At 42.8% G+C, this 27,400-nt stretch overlaps 1 protein-coding gene across 2 annotated transcripts in view; it reads right to left on the bottom strand.

The window, feature by feature from the left end:
- mmd2a (monocyte to macrophage differentiation-associated 2a) overlaps nt 1-27,400 on the bottom strand; it is a 117,318-nt gene that overhangs the window by 45,046 nt on the left and 44,872 nt on the right. Inside the window, exons 3-4 of one of the 2 annotated variants that reach the window (XM_072559307.1) lie at nt 26,027-26,338; nt 25,849-25,930 (exon numbers count right to left, since the gene is read on the bottom strand). In XM_072559307.1, the coding sequence (XP_072415408.1) occupies nt 25,849-25,926 (78 nt within the window). In that variant the 5' untranslated portion in view covers nt 25,927-25,930; nt 26,027-26,338. The remainder of the gene's footprint in view (nt 1-25,848; nt 25,931-26,026; nt 26,339-27,400) is intronic. The other variant, XM_072559306.1, reaches the window with a different exon arrangement.

Consider the following 27,400-nt stretch of genomic DNA (forward strand, 5'->3'; position numbering starts at 1 on the left):
TGCTTGAAGGAACAGGAAGGTGAGGTGTTTGCAGGGATGTGTGCTCCTGCTCTCTTGTGACTTTAACTCTGCATGTTCCCAATGTGTTGGAACCTTCCTGAATAAACTATCACCAATTATCACTGCCCTCCTCACAGTTCCCAACAGTTTCAGGTTGTGTTATTGTCAAATTTTGAAATTGTATCTTGCGCACCCAACTTATTAATTTTGAGATAGATCATAGGTCATTAAAATGGATCAAGAAAAACAATGTTTCTACGATGAACCCAAGGGAACCCCCACTGTAAACCTTTCTCCGGTCCAAATAATAACTATTTACTGACTGTTTCCTGTCAATCAACCAATTTAATATCAAGCCTGCCACTGTTCTTTTTAGTCCACCTTTAGCTTTGTTGACCAGCCTGTCATGTCGCACATTATCAAGTTCCTTTTGGAATTCCATATCAACTCCATTTTCCTCATCAATCTTCTCTGTTGCATAATCTTAAGACTCAATCAATTTGGCTGAACAAGGTTTGCCATTAACAAATCTGCACAGGATTCCTTAATCTATCCACATTTGTTCATGAGTTTGTTGATTTTATTCAGGTTATTATTTCTAAAAGCGTAGCTACCATTGAAGTTAAAATGACTGGTCTGTAACTGCTGTGTGTAACCTTACACACATTTCTGAACAACTACATTTATAATTCTACAGACCTCTGGCACCATTTCTGTATCTAAAGAAGACTGGAAGATTATTGCCAGTTCTCCTGCCATTTCCACTCTATAAATCCCTCAGCATCCTCTGGTGCATCCATCCAGTTCCTGGTGACTTCTCAAATTTAAGTGTAAGCTAGAATTTCTAATAGCTTTTCTTTATCAATTTTTTTCTCTATCCAGTGCCTCAACTAATACCTCTTTCACTATGACATTGGCAGCACTTTCTTCCTTGTTAAAGTCAGATTCAAAGTTAGTACCACAGCTAAGCACTCTGTCTCTGTGCGTTCTTGATTCATAGTTGGCCCCTTTTACTAGTTATATGCCTATGAAAGATGTTTTGTATACCTTTCTTTAATTGCTGGTCTTTCTCTCTCTGTTTCTCATTACTTTTTTCACTTCCTTTCTGAACTTATTACACTCAGCCTGGTTACCACTTTTAGTACTGACCTGACACCTGTCATACAAGTCCAAATCCAAAAGATGTGCAGGTTAGGTGAATTGGCCATGCTAAATTGTCCATAGTGATAGGTGCATTAGTCAGAGGTACATATATAGGGTAGGGGAATGGGTTATTCTTCGGAGGGGACTTGTTGGGCCAAAGGGCCTGTTTCCACACTGTAGGGATTCTAATCTGATCTAATTTTCTGCTTCATCTTAGTGCCTGTCTCTTTCATCATTCTGGCTATGTGTGTGTTATCTTTCTCCCATTTGTACTTCAACCATTCCTGAGCCATCTCCTTTTTAAAGGCAGCCCTGGCTTACCTGCCGACAGAGAAATGGACTTTTGTTCACCAACTTAGTATTTGGCATTTCAGATAAACTTAATTAAATTGTTCCATAAGTGTGAAAATGTTTTTACTTCTATATTGTATTTCGTAGAATTCCTACAGTATTCCTACAGCCAAACAAGTCTGAAGAGTATCCCATCCAGACCCACTTCCCCACCCTATTCCTCTACATTTCCCTAAATGATGCACCTGGCCTACACATCCCTGAACTATGGGCAATTTAGCATGGCTAATTCACCTAACCTGCACATCTTCTGACTGCAGAAGGAAACTGAAGCACCCAGAGGGAAACCCACACAGACATGGGGAGAGTGTGCAAACTCCATGCAGACAGTTGCCTGAGGCTGGAATCAAACCCGGATCCCTGGCGCTGTGAGGCAGCAGTGCTAACCACTGAGCCACCGAGCCACAGTTATTGCATAACTCATGTAAAACAGACTGAAAGTGGTTTCAGTTTTGTAAAGTTGTAATTACTTATGAATGGTTTTAAAATGGGGACCGAGGAATAAACTTTTTGATTATGTCAGTCCCTTGTTAGGATAAATGTGAACAAAATAGTGTTACAACTCTGATGGGAGGATTGGACTAGTAATCAAGCCTCACTACTCATAGAACATATCAAAATTGTTAAGGTTTTATTTTCAGCAAAATGATCACTTTGCTTCTCTGTATGATTTTATATAGGACAAAAGAGACCTCCACCAGGTTTCTTCAATAAACTCAAAAATAAATGTTTATTTGAAACAAACTTTTTCTTTAAACAAATGGCAATACTGGTTATCAACCAAGTTATTACTACAGTGAATTAAACTGTATCCTCTTAATCCCAAACAAATACATTCAGTCATAGACAAGACAATATGGCTCTACAGCAAAATCTTGAGCTTAAAAGGTATTGGCTAAAATAGGCATTGTGGATCAAGGATAGCTTCACCTTTTACAGTTCCTTTGGTTTCTTGCTGTTAGTATCAAATATCTAGGCAGTTCCAGCATGTTGGAAGATCTTCAAACCATATTTCAGAATCAGGTGGAAAACAGCGAGGAACCCTGATATTTGAAATTCCGTCAGAATTTTTAGAATTAGAATCCCTACAGTGTGGAAACAGGCCCTTTGGCCCAACAAATCCACATTGACCCTCCAAAGAGTAACCCACCCAGACCCATTCCCCTACCCTATATTTATCCTTGATTAATGCACCTAGCCTACACATCCCTGAACACCATGGGCAATTTAGCACAGCCAATTCATCTAACCTGCACAACTTTGGATTGTGGGGAGGAAACCCACGCAGACACGGGGAGAATGTGCAAACTCCACACAGTCGCTTGAGGCTGGAATTGAATCCAGGTCCCTGGCGCTGCGAGGTAGGAGTGCTAACCACGCCAGGTTTACAAGCAACTTCAGAGAGAGAGATATTTTTTTCTGGAAGGTGTGTCTCTTACTAACTGAGAGAGAGAGCTGCTTTTGGTTGCCAACTTCTCAACATCTCACATCTAGGTATGTGAACTGAAAAAGCGATTTCAGTTCAGAGGCTAAGGCAATGAACAGTATGGATCCTAGGGATTATCCAACAATTAATCTGTTTAAAAAAAGCTTTATCTCTCTTGATAATTGATTTAGTTGGACTTTTTCTCCCAAGATTACCAGCTTTTCCCATATACAATGGCTAATTCACAGTTCTTTGAACTTTTGATGTTTTATCTGCAAGACATTATATGACAAAGCCTCTTCAACACGAAATTTTCAAATACTAAAATAAAAGCAAAATCTGGCAGATCCTGGAAATCTCAAACACACACACAAAGTGCTGGAGAAATTCACCAGGTCTGGCAGCATCTGTGGAAAGAAAAACAGAGTTAACATTTGAACTACATATCCAAACATTTCCACAGTCCAACGTTTCATAGTCCGTAAATATTTATGTATTTCTAACAATAACGATGTTTCACATCAAATGTATCACAAATTTAGGTTGGCATGCTTTCAGTGTGAAATTATGTACAAACTGGAACATGTTATATGTGAGATAACGTGCAGGTTGGCATGTGTCACATGTGAGATTATTACCATGTTCTACATGTGAGATAATACTCTTGCGAGGATGTTACATGCCATACAACATGCTGTGATTTTAGATATGTGCAGCTGTGACACTTTTGGAATAGTTTAAAGTGTAAGATTACACTCAATCAGGAGTTGTCTTAATGGTTTTTCCTTCAATTTATCCCCCGATTTTGTTAGAAAGTACCACCTCCTCTTTTCCAAGCAGCAAAAAGCAGCTCCCATAGGCAAGACCATAATGTGGCTATTTTTGTTGGCAGGAATTCCCCATGTGAGTACTCTATATCCCAAGATTTCTCCCTGAAGAAACTGACACATTCAAAGTGTTATTTCATTTCACGCATTTGGTCTAAAGATACCATTTCATTGTAAGATTTTTTTTGCCACCTGCTTCTGATCTGTAATCCTGCAGACAGGGTGTCATTTGGACTGGGACTACTTGCAAATTGCAGCAACTGCATAAAAGAAAATCTCCGGTAGAAAATTTACAGCATGCCAGGGTTAAAATCCTACGCTGCAACATTTTTGCAAACTCCTGAGAGATTCAGAATCTGTTGCCAGGTCCCTTTTCCATTACAAGTTTGCAGCTTTATTTTCCTCTGGATTAGATTTTGAGTGCAAGCGAAAGTTCCTTTGAATCAAGTCAGAGGATTACCCACAATGTATTCCACTATACTGGCCTGAAACTAGAGACGGGTTTTATAACAGCTCTTACAAAAGGATCTGACTACTGAGCTGCTCCCATTGCTGTCTACAATCAGTTTGACAGTTATGAATATAATCCAATTATTAAGGTCAAAGACATCTCATAGATTTCCTTCCCCATACTGGGCTGCCAGCTTATCTTTCTTTCCTCACATAGCAAGCAAAGCAAACTGTTTGCAAGGTCCCACAAGTTTCACGGTGACGTTTTGGAGATATTGTCTGAATGTTGGCAGGACACCCATTTCCTCTCCTCCTGTTCAAATAGGCTCACAGATAGCTTTTACATTGGCTGAAATGGTGGACGGGGCCTTGGTTGAAGATTGCATCTGAAAGATGAGACATTAAACAATGCAGCAGTCCCTTGGTACTGCACTGGGTACCTCAGCCGACATTACGTGCTTTAGGTATGGCTCGTACCTACAATCTCCTGATTTAGCATGCGATAGCAATGACTGAGTCACACTTAGCACTCTTATTTATTTTGATTTACTTTAACCTTCAAGGAATAATTCTCCACCAGTTTCCGAAATCATACCATGTTTTATCTTTTTCTCTTTGTTTAGGGGTTCCTACAATCTTATAGTATTATCGAACTCCTTGTTCTTCACCTATGTCAATGTGTCTCCTGAACAGGCTATTCAAAAATGCACAAAAATCAGCCTGAGCTCATTCACATTTTCAATTCAATTAATCCTCTCACTTTCTGTTTGATATGAGGAATTTATGGAACAGGGGACAGGTAGGCGCAAATCCAAGAACACCAGCAAAGAATAGCACAAAGTGAGTTCTATTACAGTACCATGGAACTTTGAAAAGTTAAATTTGCATTTCCATGCTATGCACAGCACTTTTTATTAACTTACCTTCATCATATAGGACAGAAGTAAATTAGAAGCTATTAACTATTAATAAATTTCTGTCAATGTCTGCAATGTCAGATCTGACAAGTACCTGGGTCAGCAATTTAATGGGGTCAATATTATCATGCTGGGTCCCTGCTTGTCATATTATAAGGTGCAGGAATCTGAAGCATTCAATGTATTGGATGGACCTGTTACAGATTATGATTCAGAAATAGTAGAGGATTTTTTATTTGATAGAATGAATTTACTTAAAGTAGGTTCCATTGTCATATTGAACTTTATGGTTAAATAAAGCTGGCTGTAATTCACAATACTACCTCTGCACAGGGGTCATTATTGTGTACAGAGATAATACTAGCAGTTTAATATGTTAATCAGAAAAATGTATATGTTTACAGGAAATGATGTAATGTCAGCCACATTTGCTCTCTCGTACCATCTTGTGGTAAGATGTAGCCCACACAGTAAGATGTCGTAGAATCATAGAATCATAGAGATGTACAGCAATGGAAACAAATCCTTCAATCCAACTCGCCCATGATGACCAAATATCCAGCATAAATCTAATCCCATTTGCCAGCACTTGGCCCATATCCCTCTAAACCCTTCCTATTCAGATACCCATCCAGATACCTTTTAAATGTTATAATCATTCCAGCCTCTACCACTTCTTCTGGCAGCTCATTCCATACAAGCAGCACCCTCTGTGTGAAAACATTGCTCCTTAGGTTCCTTTTAAATCTTTCCCCTCTCACCTTAAACCTATGCTGTCTAGTTTTGGACTCTCCTACCCAAAGGAAAAGATATTGGCTATTCACCCTATCCATGCTCCCCATGATTTTATAAACTTCTATAAGATGATTGTCCAGCCTTTTTAGCCTCTCCCTGTAGCTTAAACCCTCCAACCCTGGCAACCTCCATGCAAATCTTTTCTGAACCCATCCAAAACATCCTTCCAAGAGCAGGGAGATGAGAATTGAATGCAGTATCCCAGAAGTGGCCTCACCAGTGTATGAACAGCTGCAATGACTTCCTAACTCCTATACTCAATGCTCTGACCAAATGCTTCTTCACTATCCTATTTACCTGTGACCCCACTTCCAAGGAACTATGAATCTGCACTCCCAGGACCTTCCCATTTAGTGTATAAGTCCTGCCATGATTTGCCTTTCCAAAATGCAGCACCTCACATTTATCTGAATTAAACTCCATCCGTCATTCCCGGCCCATTCTCATCAAGATCCCATTGTAATCTGAGGTAACCTTTTTCAACTGTCCACTACACCTCCAATTTTGGTGTCATCTGCAAACTTACTAACCATACATCCTAGGTTCACATCCAAATCATTTATATAAATGATGAAAAGCAGAAGACTCAGCACCGATCCTTGTGGCACACCACTCGTCACAGGCCTCCAGTCTGAAAAGTAACCCTCTACCACCATCTTCTGTTTCCAAATGGTTAGTTCCCTGTATTCTATATGACCTAACCTTGTTAACCAGTGTACCATGAGGAACCTTGTCAAACCCTTTACTGAAGACCATAGAGATCACACCCACCACTCTGGCCTCCTCAATTCTCTTTTCTTTCTTCAAAAAACTCCATCAAGTTAGTGAGACATAATTCCCCACGCACAAAGCCGTGTACCTATAAAGTTAGTGTCTTCCTTACCTGGGCAGACTTCGTAGAGACTCTTTATCTGCCTACTAATACCAAGATTTAATTTGTCATGGCAATGCCCTGACCAATCAGAATCAAGCGTATTTGTCTGAAAGTTTAAAAAAACCTAACTGGTCACTCAGGTGGGCCCCAGCTATGCCTGCCTCTTTGCTGGCTATGTTGAATAGTCCCTCTTCAGTACATACACAGGCACTGTGCCCCAACTTTTCCGCTGTTACATGGGTAACTGCACCAGTGCAGCATCCTGCACCCAGGCTGACCTGGAGCATTCACTGACTTTGCTCGCACTTGCATCCCGCCCTCAAATTCACTTGGTCCATCTTGGTCCATCTTGGACACCCCCCTCCCTTTTCTTGACCTCTCCATTTCCATCTCTGGCGACAATTTATTATAAACCCACAGACTCCCATAACTGCCTAGACTACATCTCCTTCCACCCAGTATCCTGCAAGAACTCCATCCTGTTTTCCCTATTCCTCTGACTCTGCCGCATCTGCTTGGACGAGGAGACATTCCACTCCCAAACAGCGCAGATGTCCACTTATATTCCCCCTCTGTCATCCAGACAGTCCTCCACCACACCACCTCCATTCCCCGCTCCACTGCTCTAACCCTCCCCTGCTAAATGCAATAAAGACAGAGTCCCTCTCGTTCTCACCTACCACCCCACCAGTTTCCTCATCCAATGCACCATCCTCAAACACTTCTGCCAACTCCACTTCGACACCACCACCAAGAGCATCTTCCCCTCCCCACCCCTCTCTGCCTTCCACAAGGACCATTGCCTTCACCAATTCTTGGCTTGCGCCACTCCTCCTACCAACCATCCCACCCAGCCATCTGAACTCCCAGGTACCTTCCCCTGCAACCAGAAAGGATGCAAAATCTGCTGGCACACCATTCTCCTCACCTCCATCCAGGGTTCCAGTCCTTCCAGATGAGACAGAGGTTCACATGCCTTTCCTCCAACCTAGTTTACTGTATCTGGTGCTCCTGATGTGGTCTTCTCTACATTGGGGAGCCCAAACGTAAACTTAGTGAATGATTTGCCTACCATCTCAGCCAGGCCCATAGGGACCATCCTGACCTCCCAGTCACCGCCTATTTTAATTCCCCTTCCTACTCCCACACCATGACCATCCTCGGCCTCCTCCATTGCCACAGCAAATTAGACTGCAAATTGGAGGAATAACCCACCTCATCTGCGGCCTACAGCCCGGAGGACTCAACATTGAGTTCTCCAATTTTCAAATAACCTCCCTTCTCATCCCTGACTCCCGCTCCAGCCCCTCCCCCTCCCTTCCATTCCTCTGATCGACCCTTCCTTCCAGCTACCAACCGGATTCATTCCTCCCATTGACCAACCAGATCGTACCTCTACCTGGGTTCACCTATCCCTACCTCACCACCTTGCCCCTCCCATCTTATCTTCAGCTCCCTCTACACCTCCTGATGCTGCCTGGCTTACTGTGTTCTTTCAGCCTCCTGCTTGTCTACTTGTTAATTGTCAGTGAGCAATAGTAGATACACTCTCCATGGCAACGCCTCTATCAGTCAGAATCCACTTGCCAAACAATTAGCACTCTTCTCTCATCCTGTAAAAATGCTGGTTTTCCCTTTGAATGCATATTCTTGCAAAATGTTCCAATGAATGTAAGATAAAAAAACTTTGACAAAACATGTCTTTTATCAGCAACACTCAAATACTAAGAATACAACATGGTGGAATAAGATACTAAAACAAATAAGGTAAGACCTCTGACATTAATGGAGTTAAAAATCACACAACACCATGTCAAAGTCCAACAGGTTTATCTGGAGGCACTAGCTTTCAGAGCACTGCTCCTTCATCCTTCAAGTCCAACATCGTCATCTCCAAATCATGACATTAATGGAGAGCTTGTAACAGACTGCAGGCTCCATATAAGTCTATATCACACCATTTCAGATCCTGCTGTAAAGGAAAACAATGACCAGGTCAATACACTGTCATATGTGATGGGTGGGTCTGCAGATCTGACATCTATGAGAAAAATAATGCCACGTGTAAAGAAGGAATCAAAGCACTTAATACCTAATTCAACCTGAGAAAGAATAACACTGTTGATGGGATAAATTTAACATGTGTACCCAACATCAAGGGGAAAATGCCAATATATTTATAATATAAATGACCTCCCTAGGCTGTGAACATAGCAGCTGGAAAGATAAACTGTTCTGACACAGACCCCTACGACTGGATTAGATTCCCCACAGTGTGGAAAGAGGCCATTTGACCCACCAAGTCCACACTGACCCTCTGAAGATTAACCCACCCCCTTACACTTACCCCTGACTAATGCAGCCTGGCCATTTCACCTGACCTGCAAATCGTTTGATTGCAGGAGGAAATTGGAGCACCAGAGGAAACCCACGCAGACACGGGGAGAGTGTGTAAACACCACACAGATAGTCACCCGAGGTGGGAATCGAACCCAGGCCCCTGGTGCTGTGAGGCAGCAGTGCTAATCACTGAGCCACCGTGCTGCCCCCTTTGCACCTGAAATAATTGCACAGTGGCCAGTATCCAGTCACCAAGTCACCCTTTGTCTACATGTGCACAGGAGATGGGCTCTGACCAGTCAGCTTGGAGCCAGTTCCTCAACTGAGAGGTCTCTGAATCTCCTGTTTATTTCTGTCAGCCAGGGCTCTCTGATTGGTCCAAGTTAACAGCCTGAATCAGGGAACTCATACTCAATGAGATGTACCTGGCTCCGATCACTACAGGACCATTGAATGGAGCCTGTTTTGACCACTTGCTATTGAGAGGCGATCTACCCTTTTTCAAAGACAATCTGACCCAGCAGACTAGTAGAGGTCACAAATGACTGATTTGCGATTTCATAGGGAGCACCGTCTCAAAAGCAACTGACTTAGTTAAGCATGTTAGATTTAAAAACCAAGACATGATCGTGAGAAAGCAAGAGCAGGAGGAGAAGGGTCAATCCACAGCTCCTGCTAACTGTGATTGGGACAGCAGGGAAAAGCAGAGGCATGGCAACTGCTCCACCAGTTGCTATTTATGCAGGAAGAAGGGCTGTTTCCAGGCTGCAAGTTGCAACAACAAGCCTGTCCAGAATATATACAAAGGAAAGCCTTTTAAACGTGACAGAATCCTTGAAATGTGGCTCTACAATCCTCCTGCACAATGCCTGCCTTCCCCACATCGATGGGAGATCAAGCCAAGGAGTGGACAGTACACACAGAGCATGTCGGGGCCCTTAAGCCGCAGACATCTCCAGGGTTCCCCAACCAAAACTTCAAGGACAGTTGTCTCTCCTGTTGGGGGGGGGGGCCTCCCTTCACCACAGCTGCAGACCCCAACAATACACCAAGACAAAGTGGGATGGACAAAACATATCTTCCGAGGGCACAAAATAGATGGAGGTGGCACTAAAGTTGAATTATTCTTTTTGTCAATGATATTAAGATCTTTATACAATGCTGTGTGTGCATAAAGCTTTTTTATTTTTATGTAATAAAGTTTGCGTCCTTGGTTTAGAGAGCACTGGCGGCCTCCTTCAGTAATTTAATGGTAACCAGCCGCAAAATTAAGCTTATGACCTGTCAAACCCAGTTTCGGTCTGAAGCGTGATTTATCTAATATTACCATCAGCTGGGATCATAACAATCCTTAATCTGAGTCATGGAGGAGTATCACAACGGGCTGGATTGGAGACTGAGAATATAATCAAAGATTGTTTTAACAAGCCCATGTGGTAACTATTGCTTTTTGTTTCTTCGATCTGTGAATGGATTGTGTTGTAACTCATCTTTCCATCCATCTCCCAATCAAGTCCAAGTTGAATCTTCAGCAATGATAGTGGGTCATAGTGAGCTAAGTATCAGTGGATATCAGGATCGTTTTGACTTTCTCAAGATCCCTGTTTTGCTTCCTTCCAATACCATTAATGTCTTGTCATAACAGCACACCTAATGGCTCATTGGTATCAGATATCGTTGGGCAGGAACTTTACAACTTATTTCTCCTACTCATGGATTTCTGGACCTGAAAAGTTGGAAAGTCTTTGAATGTTCTTGTTCTATGTCGATCAGCTTAATTTTCCAATGAGTCATACATGTAGCATAATTAGAGTTGTGCTTCAGAAGCATATGCCAGGTCTTATAGGAGCCTCACTTAGGAACATTCAATGCAGAAACCACCTTGAGTCATTTTTATTCTCTGACTGGAATATTAGGGTTCTTCTTTCCCACCTTTGGGATACTAGCGGCACTGTGGCTCAGTTGTTGTTAGCACTGGTGCCTCACAGCACCTGGGACCCGGGTTTGATTCCAACCTCAGGTGACTGTCTGTGTGGAGTTTGCACATTCACCCTGTGTCTGCGTGGGTTTCCGCTGGGTGATCTGGTTTCCCTCCCACTGTCCAAAGACGTGCAGGTTAGGTGAATTAGCCATGCTGAATTGCCGATAGTGTCAGGGATGTGGAGGTTAGGTACATTAGTCAGGGGAAATGTAGAGTAATAGGGTGTGGGAATGGGTCTGGGCAGGATATTCTTCAGGGGGTCAGTGTGGACTTGTTGGGCCAAAATGCCTGTTTCCACACTGTTGGGATTCTTTTAGCCCTCCAGTAGGTTCCAGTTGATTCTTCGATCTCTCGAAAGACATATCCTGAGCAGATACTGCTGGCCGGCCTGCAGTGAGGATGAGCTCCTAGTTCCATTGGCTAGGGGAATGGAGTGCAGTACTGTGTGTATATCTGGCAGATTCTGATAGTGCTGAACCCTGGTTCTCCATGTCAGCAGTCAGGTACTCCCATGCCAGAGGCAGCATAGTCCCAGTAATGTTGTTGCTGCAGTCCTGCAACTTGTATGTCGGGTCGCCCAGTGCCTGCCAGCTGCTGCTGTATCTGCTAGTGCATTTCAATGAGGATGCTATTGGGCCAACACCACAGGCTCCTCTCCTACCTGGGGCTGAGCACGTGCCTGGTGTCCAACAGTCCCTCCAAGCGACCTGGGGCATTTCTTCCTCGGTCACACGGCAGTGAAGTGCTCATCAGAATGTGCTGCCCACTCACAAGTGCCCCACTGTGGTGTCAGTGCCTGGACTGGTGGGGGACACCGGGGAAGTCTTGCTGGCGGATCCTCTGAGGTATCCATCCCCTCTCCCTCGGAAGGGGAGGAGGGGATGGGTTGTGGTGTTGGTGTCCTGGCTGCTGAGGCTCTGTTGATACCACTGCAGGAGGTAAAATAGAAAGTGCATTGCCACTGAGGGCAGAGGTTCAGCCATGTTAAGAACACATTCACAGCAGCAGCAATGGAAGAGAAGCTCAGCAATGGACACAATTTCTCACCTGGTGACTGGGATATGGATGTTTTGGCATCTCCAGAGGGGCAGTCCTAATCTTCTCTGGTAAGCACCATAAACCCTCTCTTCATAGGGGCTGAGAGGCACCTCACTGCCTGTCTTTGCTCCCTCTCTGCCCTATTAAGGGTTGTTTTCTCCTGGGACGAAGTAAGGGAGAGACTGACTGAGATAAAAGTGGGTAGCACAGCTATTAGTGAAGAAGAAGGAGACTTTCTGAGGGTACGTTGTAAATATGCCATCAAATTTGTAACAATATGTTCGCTATTCCTCAGCTGTGTGATGGAACGTCTGCTCAAATGAAGGAGCCCAGCACAGCCATCTTTCCTGATGTCTGAGGTTTGAAGTGAGCAGTTCCTGCACCAGGCACAGCCAATGGGAACTTGGGAGAGGTGGTGAGGTGTCTCCAACAAGTGAGTGTGCAGGAGAGGGTGCAAAGAAGTTTACCAGGATGCTACCTGGACTGGAGGGCTTGCCTTATGAAGAAAGGTTGAATAAGCTCGGACCTTCCTCTCTGGAGCGAAAGAGGAAGGGAGGAGACGTGATCGAGGTATACAAGATGATGAGTGGCATAGATAGAGTCAATAGCCAGAGACTATTCCCCAGGGCAGGATTGACCGGTACAAGGAGTCATAGTTTGAAGATATTAGGAGGAAGGTATAAAGGAGGCATCAGAGATAGGTTCTTTACGCAGACAGTTGTGAATGCATTGCCAGCTGTGGTGGTGGAAGCAGAGTCATTGGGGACATTTAAGCGACTGCTGGATATGCACATGGAGAGCAGTGAGTTGAGGGGTGCGTAGGTTAGGTTATTATATTTTACATTAGGATTAAACCTTGGCACAACATTGTGGGCCAAAGGGCCTGTTCTGTGCTGTACATTTCTATGTTCTATGTTCTATGCTCTACACGGTTCACAATCCACAGTTCACATTCTTGGTTAGACTGAGGAGGTTCGGGTGGATGAAAGTAAGTGACAAAATCTTTGCAGGCATTTGTGAGAGTGGGAGACCACATGACTTGCTGAGAGGTTGATGCAATGACAGAGATAGAGTGAATGTGAGGTAACAGAGAGAAGACGGCAGCTCTTACCCTGGAGGAGTTGAGAGAGGGTCAGTAACCATTGTCTTACACTGGTACACGTTTCTCCAGACCATGGAGACTGCACCGTCCTGGGCGGTAACCTCTGCCTTAGCTGGCAAGGTCTGGGGTGTGACCTTCTCTGCCAGTCCTTGGGGATAAAGAAAGGCCTCCTCTGCTTCATCCCATTCAGCAGTACCACCAGATCCCTGTCTGCAAAATATGGAGCCAACATTCCCTTATCTGCCATGTCCCAGGACAAACAACGCGGACTGTGCTGGGCAGCGCTGGACTTACTGTGTTTCACCGAGTCCACAACTGCCTTTTAAATATGGAGCTGGTGCTAGGAATCTCAGGATGTCCTGCCAGTATCAATTGCTTCTACTCACTGTATCAACAAGTGAGTGAGAGTATACAACAAGAGGGCGCTAAGGGGCGTGGAGCTTAGGTGATAGTGCAAAACAATCAGTTTGGCCTTTTGGAGAGAAACCCTCCATGAAACTTGCCAAAGTGACACTTATCCAATTTCTGGTCAGATTAAGCCCCTACATTCTCTCACCCAGGTCATCGCCCATGGTATGGCTCTTATCACCACATTCTCAAGTCCAGGGGGCACAGGCATATACCTGTGCCTTCAGCCACCAAATTTGATTGGACAATGTTATGCACAGGATGCCCTGCTCTCATCTTCCCAAACAGCTCACTGGTCCAGGATCATCTTGGAATGTAAAGACAAGATCCCTCTTTCTTTTCATGACCACAAATCATTTTCTTAAAACTCTCTCCTTTGTCATCACCTCACTCCAATAATAAGGAGAAGCTGCAGGACGTTTTTTTGCCACGAAGATTCAGACCCTCTGTTCAGCTGCCTCTGCCACTTCTATAACCCAGCCCATCTAATCTAATGTTCTCCAATTTTCTGCCACCCTAGTTCTGAACTTACATCATTCTCATTCCCCCATACTCTGTCCAAGGTTATTTTGACCATGAGATCTGACTCCTGCTTCCTCTACTCTCTATCCATTAAATACCTGATCACTGTACGACTTCCCTTCTTGATCCAGTGTCATTTCATAGTCTTCAGGCATTGTCCTCTCTTACAGTGTCACTGAGTCATACAGCACAGATGTGGTCCAATCAGTCCACATCAAACATTTTCTTCAAAACTACCATCATTACCCCTCTCCTACAGAGCTCTCATTAAAATCACAACTCACTTCCAGTGTGACTGTGACAAAATTAAAATATCCCCCTCATATTTCCTCTTCATTCATTGGCTTGTTGCTTCAATGTCATCTGAAAAATCAGCATTGGTCTCTGCATATATACTGACAACACCCAGCTTTACTTCTCCTTCACCACTCTTGAGTCTTCTACTCTCCTTAAATCATCTGTCTATCAGACATCCAGTACTGGAAAGGCCAACATATCCTGTTTAAATTTGGTCCCTAGTCACTGACACCTTCCCCCTTCCTGGCAGTCATCTGGGGCAGAGGTCGACTGCTTGAAAACCTGTATATAACCACCACGTTGAGCTGCTGACACCACTAAGTAGTTTATTTCTATCTCAGTATCATCACCAGACATTGCCTAAATCTAAGCTCAACTATACCTTTGTTACTTCTCATGCCCAATCTATCACATTCCTCGCTGGCTTTCCATATTCCACTCACTATAAATTTGCAGGTGTCCAAAACCCTGCTGCCTACATCGTTACATTAAATCCTGCTCACTTACCATTCGGCTGTTCATGGACCGATGGCAGATTCTGGTTAAGCCACTTATTCTTATCTTCAAACCCCGTTTTTGCCTTGCTCCTCCCTGTCTTGTGATTTCTTCTAGCCTTTCAATCCTCCAGGCTATCAATGTTCATCCTTTTCTGGTCTTTAGTTGCTGAGACCCTATTTCTGGAATTCCCTCCCTAAACCCTTTCTCTCTTTCTCCTCTCTCATCTTCTTTAAGATGCTCCTTCAAATCTATTTCTTGGACTAGGTGTTTGGGTATCTAATCTACTGATGTCAAAATTTGTTAGGTAATACACCCATAAAGTGAATCATAGAATCCCTACAGCGTGGAAACAAGCCCTTCGGCCCAACAAGTCCACACCGACCCTCTGAAGAGTATCCTACCCAGACCCATTTCCCTACCCAATACTCTACATTTCCCCTGACTAATGCACCTAATCTACATATCCCTGAACACTACAGACAATTTAACATGGCCAGTTTACCTAACCTGCACATCTTTGGACTGTGAGAGGAAACTGGAGCAACCAGAGGAAACCTACGCAGACACGGGAAGAATGTGCAAACTCCACACAGACAGTCGCCCGAGGCTGGAATCGAATCCATGTCTCTGGCGCTATGAGGCAGCAGTGCTAACCAATGAGCCACAACGCCTTGATATGTTTTATTATATTTCTGAAAATACATAATGTGAATACACAATGTAACTAAATCATTTATATCTTTCTTAAATACATCATATAGGCACATAAATACATGTTATTTTATACAAACACACATAATGTTGTTGAAACCCATTAACTAATTATAGTGTCACACAGCATGGAAACAGACCCTTCGGTTCAACTCGTCCATGTCAACCAAGTTTCCAAAACTAAACTTGTCCCATTTGCCTGCACTTGGCCCATATCCCTTTCCTATCCATGTATCCGTCCATATATCTTTCAAATGTTGTAACTGTATGTATATCTACCACTTCCTGTGGCAGTTCATTCCACACACGAACCACCCTCTGTGTGAAAAGGTTTGTCCTTCAGATCCCTTTTAAATCCTTCCCCTGTTACCTTAAAACTATGCCCTCTAGTTTTGAATTTCCCAAACTGGGGAAAAGACCTTTGCTATTCATCTTATCCATACATACACAGCAAGGTTCCATGATGATTTAGTGAGGGATAAATATTAGCCAGAACAGTAGCGGGATATCCTCTCTACTCCCCTTCAGAATTGCAATCTTTCATAGCCACCTGAGGTGTCTTCAGGGCTTTGGTTGAATCTCTTACCCAAAAATGAATCTCTCTTTACCCCCTTACTGTTCTGGTTGGCAGCTCAGATGTTGTGCTCACGTCTACGGGTGAAATTTGAACCCACAACCTTGCACAGGGGATCACAGGAACTACAGATAGGCCATTTGGCCCATTCAGCCTACTCCAGCAATCAACCAGACTATGCCTCATCGTCTAGTTGTATGCCATTTTTCCCGCATTATCCCCTGTATTCTTAGAAAACTCTAATATCTAGAAATCTAACAATCTCTATCTTGAATTTACCCAAACTCTGAGCCTCCACAACGTGCTGAGAGAGAAAATTGCAAAGATTCACACCCACTGAATGCTGAAATTCCTCTTCACCTCAGAGCTAAATGATTTGCTCTTTATCTTGTTGCTGTGTCCCCTGATTTAGACTCCCAGCCAAGGGGAAAACAGCTTTCCTGCATCCACATTTTCAACCCCACCAAGAATTTTGAAGCTCCTAAGAGATTGTGTCTCAATCTTCTGTATTCTAATGAATTCAGGCCTATTCTTCTTAATCATTCCGAAAATGACATATCCCGCCAACCCAGGAGTCAGTCTTATGCATTCTCACTATGGCAAGTTTATCCTTTCTTAGGTAAGGAGACTATACTATACATAGCACTCCCAGTCCTAACTTAGTGCATATAAATGCTACCAATAACTGACCTATCAAGTACTCCAAGTCACAAACATTTGTTTCAAACCTGCAGACTTGCAAAAATTTGATTCTAAAACGAGAAGACAAGTTAATAATTGAGATCCAAGATGACAGAGTTGGCTTAGACAGAAAAACGGCAGGGAACATGTTGAGGGAAATAAGGTAGATATTTGATGTTGCTTGAATGTTAACAGCCCATTGACTTGAAAAACAAGGAAACCAGGGCAAGGTAAATAATGCTGTGGCTTTGAGATGCAGGAAGTGGACGAGCTAGTACAAGAGATGACACAAAGGATAATGTACTATTCATTGATCTCCCGGATAAAACTAAAAAATGGATTCATTAAAAACAATAGGGAGGAAGGAACTGTAGGTTAGCTTCTGTTTCTTTGTCTGAAGCAATAACTACAGAGCAGTTATCATTTTCCTTTGTCCACTTGCCCAACCCTAACCCCATCCCCCACAGACAATTTATGACATTATCCAAACCACAACCATTTATGCAATGATACAGCGCAGGCGAAAAGAAAAGGACGTCACTATAAGGTCAATACTGATGGTCTGCTGTTTATTTTCTTCGGCTTTCACTTGCTCTAACCTGACAAATATAATCCACTTGATTAATATTAAATCGCTTGATTTACTTTAGATTTTAAACAGATCCGTTCTGTTGCTTTTCAAGGTTAATAAATTATTCAGTGCTAATTTTGTTCAGAATTCTAAAGTATAAACAGCTGCCAGATGGGAAGCAGCGTGGCTCTCATGTTAAATGTCTCCAATATCTTTTCAGTTTCATAACAAATTGATCCAGGCTTTAGCTGACTGTGTATCAGTCAATATGGAGAATATGTAAGATTAATTCATTTATACTAATATTCTTTTTTTGCTTTGAAAAATTGTAACCTTTTTACCGTGTCTCACAGTGAACGACCTCATTTAACTAATTCATCTTTTTTCTCAAACTGCTTCTAGCTTTGGTGTGTTGTGCAGCCAAAATCGAGTGCACAAGTCTTACCATTCCTGGTCGTATGATTTGACTGTGAAGAAATCAAGGGACATCAGATGGGAAAATGAACTTATGGGCAAAGATCATCCACAATTTGATAAAATGGTGGAGCAGGTTTAAGGGGCATATGGTTTCCTGTAGTTTCTATATTTTGTCTTACACAGCACTCACGTCATACTGAGACATGACACACTGTAACAAGACACAATATAAACAACAATTAAACAGTTGTAGTGACCCTGCCTCAGGACCAGAGGATCTGGGTTCAAGTCTCAGCTGCCTTTGAGATGTGTTATAGGATGTCTGAAAAGTTTGAACTAAATACAACAGCCAATGCTTGCATTTATATATCTCCTATAGTGCATTACAACTGAACAAGCACTTCGCAAGAGCGGTATTGGAATTGAGCGACATGCAGCAACCTTAAGGCAGGTTTTCTTTTAACTCATTCATGGGTTGTGGTCATTGCTGACTAGCCCATTACTTATTATCCATTTAAGTTGCCCTGGAGAAAGTGATGGTCAGCTGCTTTTTTGAACCACTGCAGTTCTAGGGTATATCTTGGTTCTCTTAGGAAAGTAATTCCAGGATTTTGATGTGAAAACAGCAAAGGCACAGGGATATATTTCAAAGTCAGGATGGTGCATTGCTTGGAGAGGAAATTGTAGGTATCTGCTGGCCTTGTTCTTCTAGGTGGAAGTTGTTGTGGATGTGTAAGGTGCTGTCGAAGGACCTGTGGTGAATTTCTGGAGTGCTCCTTGAAGATAGTACACACTGCTGCTACTGAGCGTCAAAGATGGAGGGAGTGGATGCGTCATAGAATCAAACACGACAGAATCAAACCCTTCCACCCACCTCATCCATGCTGACCAGTTTTCGTAAACTGAACCAGTCCCATCTGCCACTACTTGGCCCCTCTAAACCTTTGCTATTCGTGCACCTGTCCAAATACCTTTTAAATGTTGTAACTGTACTCATTTCTGCCACTTCCTCTGGCAACTTGTTCCATATATACACCACCCTCTGGTCTCTTTTAAATCTTTTCCTTCTCACTTTAAATCTAATGCCCTTTACTTTTGGACTCCCATACCCAGGGGAAAAGACCTTATCTATGCCTTTCACGATTTTATAAACCTCGACAAAGTCACGCCTCAATGCTCCGGGGAAAAAAAAACTCCCAGCTTATTCAGTCTCTGCTTATAACTAAAACCCTCCAGTCTTGGTAACATCCTTGTAAATCTTCTTTGCTAGTTTCTAGTTTCATAATGTCCTTCCTATAGCAGAGCGACCAGAACTGTAAGCAGTACACCAAATCCTGTACTCGGTGCTCTGACTGAAGGCAATGTGTCAAATGCGTTCTTTACCACCCTGTCCACCCGTGATGGACTTTCAAGAAACTATGTATCTGTAGCTCTAGAGCTCTCTGTTCGACAACACTCCCCAAGGCCCTACCATTAACAGTGTAAAACCTGCTTTGGTTTGTCTCAGCAAAAAGGCCACACCTTACATGTGGTGCCAAACAAGTGGGCTGCTTTGTGGTGTCACGTTTTCTAGTAATTCCAGGATTTTGACCTGGCAACAGCAAAGGAATGGTGATATATTTCAAAGCCAGGCAGACAAGTGGGAAGTATTCCATCACACTCCACACTTGTGCCTTAAAGATGATGGACAGGCTTTGGATAGTCAGGAGGTGAGTTACTTGCCATAGTATTCTTAGCTTGCTCTTGCAGCCACTGTGTAGTGAGCCCAATTGACTTTCTAATCCATGGTAACCCCAAGCATATTGATAGTGGGATATTCAGTAATGGTAACACCATTGAATGTCAAGGATGTCTTTTATTGGAGGTGGTCATTTGTGTAGCGCAAATGTCATCCTAAGCCTGGATATTGTCCAAATCTTGGTTCATTTGAACATGGACGGCTTCAGTAACTGAGGAGTTGCAAATGGTACTGAACATCGTGCAATTATCGGTGAACATCCCTACTTCTGGCACAATGTTGGAGGGAAGGTCATTGATGAAGCAGCTGAGGTGGTTAGGGCTGGGACATTACCCTGAGGGACTCCTGCAGAGATGTCTTGGAGGTAAGATGACTGATGTCCCAACTGCAATCATCTTCCTAAGCCAGCTCAGTTTCTGGTCAATGGTAACACCCCAGGATTTTAACTGAATTGGTGTCCAAAAGTTTAGTCATAAAAGTAGAATGTAAGGATTGACTAACAGGAGGAGAGTATGGCCAAGAGATTTTAAAAAGGAATTTTAGAATGAAGGGAACTGCTGAGACCAGAGTTTGAAGGCCGTAAAAACTTCTAAGGGCTGTTCGAATAGAGAGATTAGATTAGATTACTTACAGTGTGGAAACAGGCCCTTCGGCCCAACAAGTCCACACCGCCCCGCCGAAGCGCAACCCACCCATACCCCTACATCTACCCCTTACCTAACACTACGGGCAATTTAGTATGGCCAATTCACCTGACCTGCACATCTTTGGAGTGTGAGAGGAAACCGGAGCACCCGGAGGAAACCCACGCAGACACGGGGAGAATGTGCAAACTCCACACAGAGAGTCGCCTGAGGCGGGAATTGAACCCGGATCTCTGGCGCTGTGAGGCAGCAGTGCTAACCACTGTGCCACCATGCCGCCCACAGAGGTATGATGCCATGAAAAGATCTGAATACCAGGATAACAATACTAAGATTAATAACTACATTGTAAGTTTTGATTGAAGACACATTTCCTGCCATTTGATTCCACCCGTTAATTCAGATCATTCCCCTCCTACCTGCCTCACCCTGAAAAGTCAAAACCTTAAATGAAATGCTTTAGACTTCTTGAAATATGACATGTGATGGCACACTATCCTGCTTTACCAAAACATTGTACTTAACAAGTTTTATATTACACCTACAAAATTGATATTTCCATATCATTTATCACGACTAAGCTATGAAGGATTCCATTGTTGGCAAAATTCACATTTCATATCAAGGTTAATTTTTTTTAACAAGCTTGCAGTGACTTCCTGGACAGACAGAGTCTGCTTCCTCCCTTTCCTCCTGAAGGAAATGATGCATCTTCTTTGTACTTTGAGTGTCCACCACATCATTTTCCAAAAGGTCATCTGTTCAGCGTGACCTTGACATTAATTGTCAGCAAATTTAACAAATACATTTGATTCCCTAATCAGGCATGTCATTCTTTGTGATTTCACTTAATGCAATGCCTTTTTATTTTTCTTTGAGTTGCCAGTAGTTAAGGAGATTTTACGTAATTGGAGAAGGTGTGGGGAGATTAACTCGAATTGGTGACTTTGGTTATGTTGAGAGATTGGAGGAGGTGTACGTAGAGGAGATGAAGTTAAGGAGATCCTTAATAAGGTGTTTGAAACCAAAAAGTAAGACCATAACACAAAGGGTCAGAACTGGGCCATTCCACCTTTCCAGACTGCTCCCCCATTCAATGAGATCATAGTTGATAATCCTCAAATCCAACTTCCTGCCTTTTCCCCATAACCCTTGATTCTCTTATTGATTGTAAATCTCATACCTGATGTGAAGGTGTTGGTGTTGGACTGGGGTGGACAAAGTCAGAAGTGAGATGACACCAGATTATAGTCCAATAGGTTTATTTGAGATCACAAGCTTTTGGAGTCAGGTGAAGTGATGAAGGGACAATACTCCAAAAGCTTGTGATTTCAAGTTAACCTGTTGGACTATAACCTGGTATTGTCTGACTTCTGACCTTATCTCAGACTTGATTATTCTAAATGACTCAGCCTCAAAAGCTCTCTGTGGTAAAGAATTTCACTATCATCTGAGAGAAGAAATTTCCCCATAAATTTGTCTTAAATGTGCGACCCGTTATTCTGTGATTGTCCCCTCTGGACCTAGACTCTCCCATAATGGGAAACAACCTCTCCCCTACTATGCCAAATTCCCTAAGAATCTTGTATGTTTCAATATGGTCACCTCTTATTCTTCTAGACTCCAATGAGTACAGGGACAATCTACTCAATCTCTCCTCATAAGACATTTCTCCATACCTGATTTCAACCTAATGAACCCTCTATGGTCCACTTCTAATGCCACTATATTTTTCTTTAGATAAGGAGCCCAAAACTGTTCACAGAATTCCAGCTGCGGTCTGACTCCTGCCTTGTATAGGTTTAGCAAGACCTCTGCATTTTTATACTCCATTCCCTTTGAAATAAAACCCAATATTCCATTTGTCTTCTGGATGCTCGTTTGTCGTGATTCATGGATGAGGACTCTCAAATCCCTCTATTCTATAGCTTGCTGCAGTCTTTCTCTATTTAGATAATATTCAGCTCCTCTACTCTTCCTGCCAAAGCGCATAGCTTCACAATTACCCACATTATATTCCACTTTCCATGTTTTTGCCCACCGCTTAACCTGTCTATATCCCTCTGCAGACTCTTTGTTTCATCCTCACTTGCCTACGCCTGTTTTTGTGTCATCCGCAAACTTAACTTTCCTATCCAAGTCATTAATATATGTTGTAAATAATTGTGGCCCCAGAACTGATTCCTGTAACACAACATTATTAACAGGTTGCCATACTGAAAATGCCACCTTTATGTGAACTCTTTGCCTATCTAATAGAAGACAATCCTCTATCCATGCTAATGTATTACCTCCAACACTGACATGCATGCTCATCTTATTAAACAAATCAAGTCTGTTAGGCGTGGCAGAGGGCTAAAAAGGAGACCATGGCTAATTGACAAAAGATCGGAGCGGCAATTAGATTCTTTTTAAGGACAGCAACTTCTTCTAACCGGCAAAGGGTAATTTGGACCTCATGAGGTTGGGTGCAATGCTGCCTTTGTACCATGTCTGATTTGCATTTCACAACATCAGGTTATAGTGCAACAGGTTCATTTGGAAGCACTAGCTTTCGGAGCATTGCTCCTTCAGCATGTAGCTTTAACAGGCCTGTTAACGTGAACACCTTAAGCTTCAGAACCAATCGTCCTCCTCATTGACTCAACAACAAAACCCACACTGTAATGAGAATGCCTGCTACACCAGTGTAACTTCTCCCATTCACTTGGTGGTACAGATTTGAATATGACCAAAAAGAAAGACATGTTGAGGTCTTCAAGTTTGAGAGACATAGGGTCATACAGTAGTATAGCACAGAAACAGATTCTTTGGTCCAACTTGTCCATGCTGACCAGATATCCTAAATTAATCTAATCCCATTTGGCTCATATCCCTCTAAACCCTTCCTATTCATATACTCATCCAGATGCCTTTTAAAAATTGCAATTGTACCAGCCTCTGCCACTTCCTCTGGCAGCTCATTCCATACACGCATCACCCTCTGCGTGAAAAAATTGCCCTTTAGGCCCCTTTTAAATCTTTCCCCTCTCACCTTAAACTTGTGCCCTCTAGTTTTGGACTCCCCTATCAAGAGTAAATGGCCTTGGCTATTCACACTATCCATACCCCTTATGATTTTCTAAACCTCTTTAAGGTCAGCCCCAGACAATCCAGAGAAAACAGCCCTAGTCTATTCAGCCTCCCCCTATAGCTCAAACTCTCCAACCCAGGCAATATCCTTGTAAATCTTTTCAGAACTCTTTCAAGTTTCACAATATCATTCCTACAGCTGGGAGACCAGAATTGAATACAGTGTTCCAAAAGTGGCCTGACAATGTCCTGTACAGCTGCAACATAACCTCCTGACTCCTGTACTCAATACTCTGCCCAATAAAGGAGAAAGTGAGGACTGAAGATGCTGGAGAAACGTGGGACAGGTCAGGCAGCATCTGAGGAGCAGGAGAGTCAACGTTTTGGGTATAAGTCTTTCATCAGGAATGTGGGGGAGGGGGGGTTAGAGATAAATAGGGCGGTGGGACGAGGAAAGGTGTGTGACATCGCGATAGATGGATGTAGGTGGGGGCACCGATTTATCACAATTATCCCCCACCTACATCCAGCTATCATCATCCACCTACCTTCCCCCCACCCCACCCCAAAACCCCTGTTTATCTCTCAGCCCCCTTGCCACGGCCACATTCCTGATGAAGGGTTTATGCCCGAAACATCCACTCTCCTGCTCCTCAGATGTTGCCTGACCTGCTGTGCTTTGCCAGTGCCACACCTTTCAGCACTGACCAATAAAGGCAAGCATACCAAATGCCTTCTTCACTATCCTGTCTACCTGGGACTCCATTTTCAAGAAACTATGAACCTGCATCCCAAGGTCTCTTTGTTCAGCAACACTCCCCAGGACTGTAGTTAAATGCAAGAATTTCAAATTTCAAATGATCACAGTTGATATGCCGGGAGGTTAGAAGAAGTTGCTGTCCCTAAAAAGAATCTAATTGCCCCTCCGATCTTTGGGCAAGTGGACTCTGGATGGCTGAGGCAATGAAATGCAGAAATTACCGGGAACTCCAGGCTCCCCAGATAAATGTTAAAAATGATAACGCTTACACATTTTTGTGGCGGTTACAGAGGACAGGTCCCTATGTATGAATATACGACACTTCCAGCACTGTTACATCAGCCACATTACAAACTGGTTGTTCGCAGACTGAGAATTATTCAGCAAGTGCTACCCAATAATAAAATCACATCCAACAGTAAAGGTTCGGTTTAAGGTTTTGCAAATGCACAATGGTTGAGTCAGAATTCACTTGCCAACCAATCAGCACCTTTTCTCTTCTTGTATAAATGCTGTGATCGTTTGAAAGTTGACTTTTGAGCATTTATCCTGAATGCAAGATAAAAAGCCAAGGCTCCATCTCTTTGTTTTGAGCAACAGCCAATCATCCTGTGACACCTCTGCCTGAAGTTGTCAATTGCTACATGCTTTGCCTCTTGAGCCAACAACTAATAAAAATATCATGAATAATTATAACGTATTTCGGTACTGTAAGTATAACAATAAACAAGGTTTGGACTCACTTTGCATAACAAAGAATAATGCAGATTTTTATTTTGCTGGGCTCAATTTGAACAGGGTACAGAGGTAGAAATATACTACATGGCAATCATCATCCTTTTCTTAACGAAAATCACTCTTGTTAATTGTTGCCCAGCCTAATCTGCATCAATGTATGCTGAATGTAGGCTCCCTATGGTGCCAAGATGAGGAGTAGAAGAACATCTTAAAGATTACAAGTAATACTAACAGCGGGGCCTATTGCTTTTCTTGTTGCTCCTATCAGTGTCCCTAACTGTGAATGGATGTGTTGTTATTCTTGTTAAAAATCAACAACACACAGCAACCCTGTAATTGCGAAGGTTATTTGACAAAAAAAAATTCTGGGGATTCACCGATTTTGCCATTTATTTCTAGACTTCACCTTCAAAAAATGTTAAATTATTGAATCAAGCATACAAAGAAAAAAATCACATTATATATATATTCCTTTTCACAACCTCAACACATCACAAATACAGCCAATTTCCTTGTAGTCACTGTGGTAATGTAGTAAATGCAGCAACCAATGTGTCATAAAAGACAATGAAATAATGACTGAATAATTTGTTCTTTAGTGATGCTAGCCAACAGGATACCAAAGTAATTCCTCTCCTCTTCATTCTGGAGCAGCATGGGATCCTTTACATCCACTTGGGAGAGAAGTTTAAGTGTTTCATCTGAAAATCAGCACCTCTGCCATTGCTGGCACCAAGAACATTGGCTGAGGTTATGGATTAAAATGTCTAAATTGGATTCTAACCCACAAATGCTGGCCACACAGAGTAAGGTGTTCGCTAATGGAGCTGTCTATTCTTTCAGCACTGATTCTACCCTTCAGAATTCACTTACTGTCAATTCACCATCACACAGTAAATCTCGCAACTAAAAATCCTTGTTCTTAAATCATTTATATCACATTCATTGATACAGCACCATTCAGGTAACTTACTGCATGGGTAGCACAGTTTGCTGCATGTTCATACTCTGTGGGTTCATATCTTCGATTGGCAGGCACTCTGTTATTCATAAATCTGTAAAGAGAAATAAGTCTTGTTCTGTGACATGTCTTCTCAGTAGATAGTGGCTTTTTCTGACCTTTATTAGTTTGCATTTTTGTCATTTCCCACCTGCTTCCAATTATGTCCTCCTTTTGATTACATGACTGCTTCCCTTCAAACTGATGGAGTTGGACTCATCCATTAACCGAGCAGCAAGTGGGAGAGTCAGACTGGGCTCAAGCCATTAAGATGCAGCCAGACCTAAGTTTTTCCAGCAACTTGCTGTTTTTTTCATAAATGACCTATTCTCCTGTTTGGTGTGAGATGCGCAGTACATAGGGATAGCAGAAGTAGGCCATTCAGTTTTCCAAACCCTTCAGTAAGATCATTGCAAATCTCTTCACTGCATCTTCGCCCTCTATCCCCATTGTCTTTGATTCCCTGTGTACATTAAAATGGTTAAGGTCAGCCTTAATGATAATCAATATCGGAACATACATAGAGCATTGTGGGAAGGGAATTCTAAATACTCACAACTTTTGGAGTGAAGGAACTGCTCTTCATCTCAGTCTGAAAAGCCTATTCCTTACTGAGACTGTGAATTCCAGTTCTAGATTCCCTTTCCAGTGGATACATCTTGCGTGAGCTTCACTGATCACCTTCTTTCTTCAAACTTCTAGTGAATGTAGCCCTAATCTTTTCAATCTTTACAATTCTCCCAGTTAAGTACTGTAATCAGTTTTCTGAACCTTTGTGGCACTCCGTCCGAGGCAAAGATATTCTTCCTTGTGAGGAGACGGAAATTGCCCACGATACCCATGGTATATGGTCTCACCAAAATCCTATATGGCTGCAATAAGACTTTTTCTCTCCCTGTACTCCAGTCTCTTTTTCGAAAAATCTAAAATGGCTTGCTGATGCAGGTTAACTTTCTGTGATTTGCATGCAAAAGGACCCAGGTACCTTAAATTTATTTTATATTCATTCATAGGATGTGGGCATTTCCGGCGGAGTCAGTATTTATCGCACCTCCCCAGCTGCCCTTCAGAAACAGGTTAGCTGCTTTCTTGAATTGCTGCGTGTGTGCCCCATATGCCATTAGGGAGGGAGTTCCAGGATTTTGACTCAGTGACACTGAAGGAACATTTCCAAGTCAGGATGGTGAGTGACTTGGAAGGCAAGTGGCAGGTGTTCCCATCTGTCTGCTCCTTTGTCTTTGTAGACAGAAATGGTTGTGGGTTTGGAAGGTGCTGTGTATGGAACATGGGTGAGTTACTACAGTGCATAATGTAGATAGTATACACGTTTCTTACTGAGTGTTGGTGGAAGGAGAGAATATTTGCGGATGTGGTGCTAATCAAACCAGCCGCTTTATTGGAGCTGCACCCATCAGGCAAGTGGGGAGTATTCCATCACACTCTTGGCTTGTGCCCTAGAGATGGTGGACAGACTTTAGGGAGTCAAGAGATTTGTTACTTGCTACAGGATTCTTAGGATCTGATC

This window comes from Chiloscyllium punctatum, chromosome 40 (assembly GCF_047496795.1).
Source record: "Chiloscyllium punctatum isolate Juve2018m chromosome 40, sChiPun1.3, whole genome shotgun sequence".
NCBI lineage: Eukaryota > Metazoa > Chordata > Chondrichthyes > Orectolobiformes > Hemiscylliidae > Chiloscyllium > Chiloscyllium punctatum.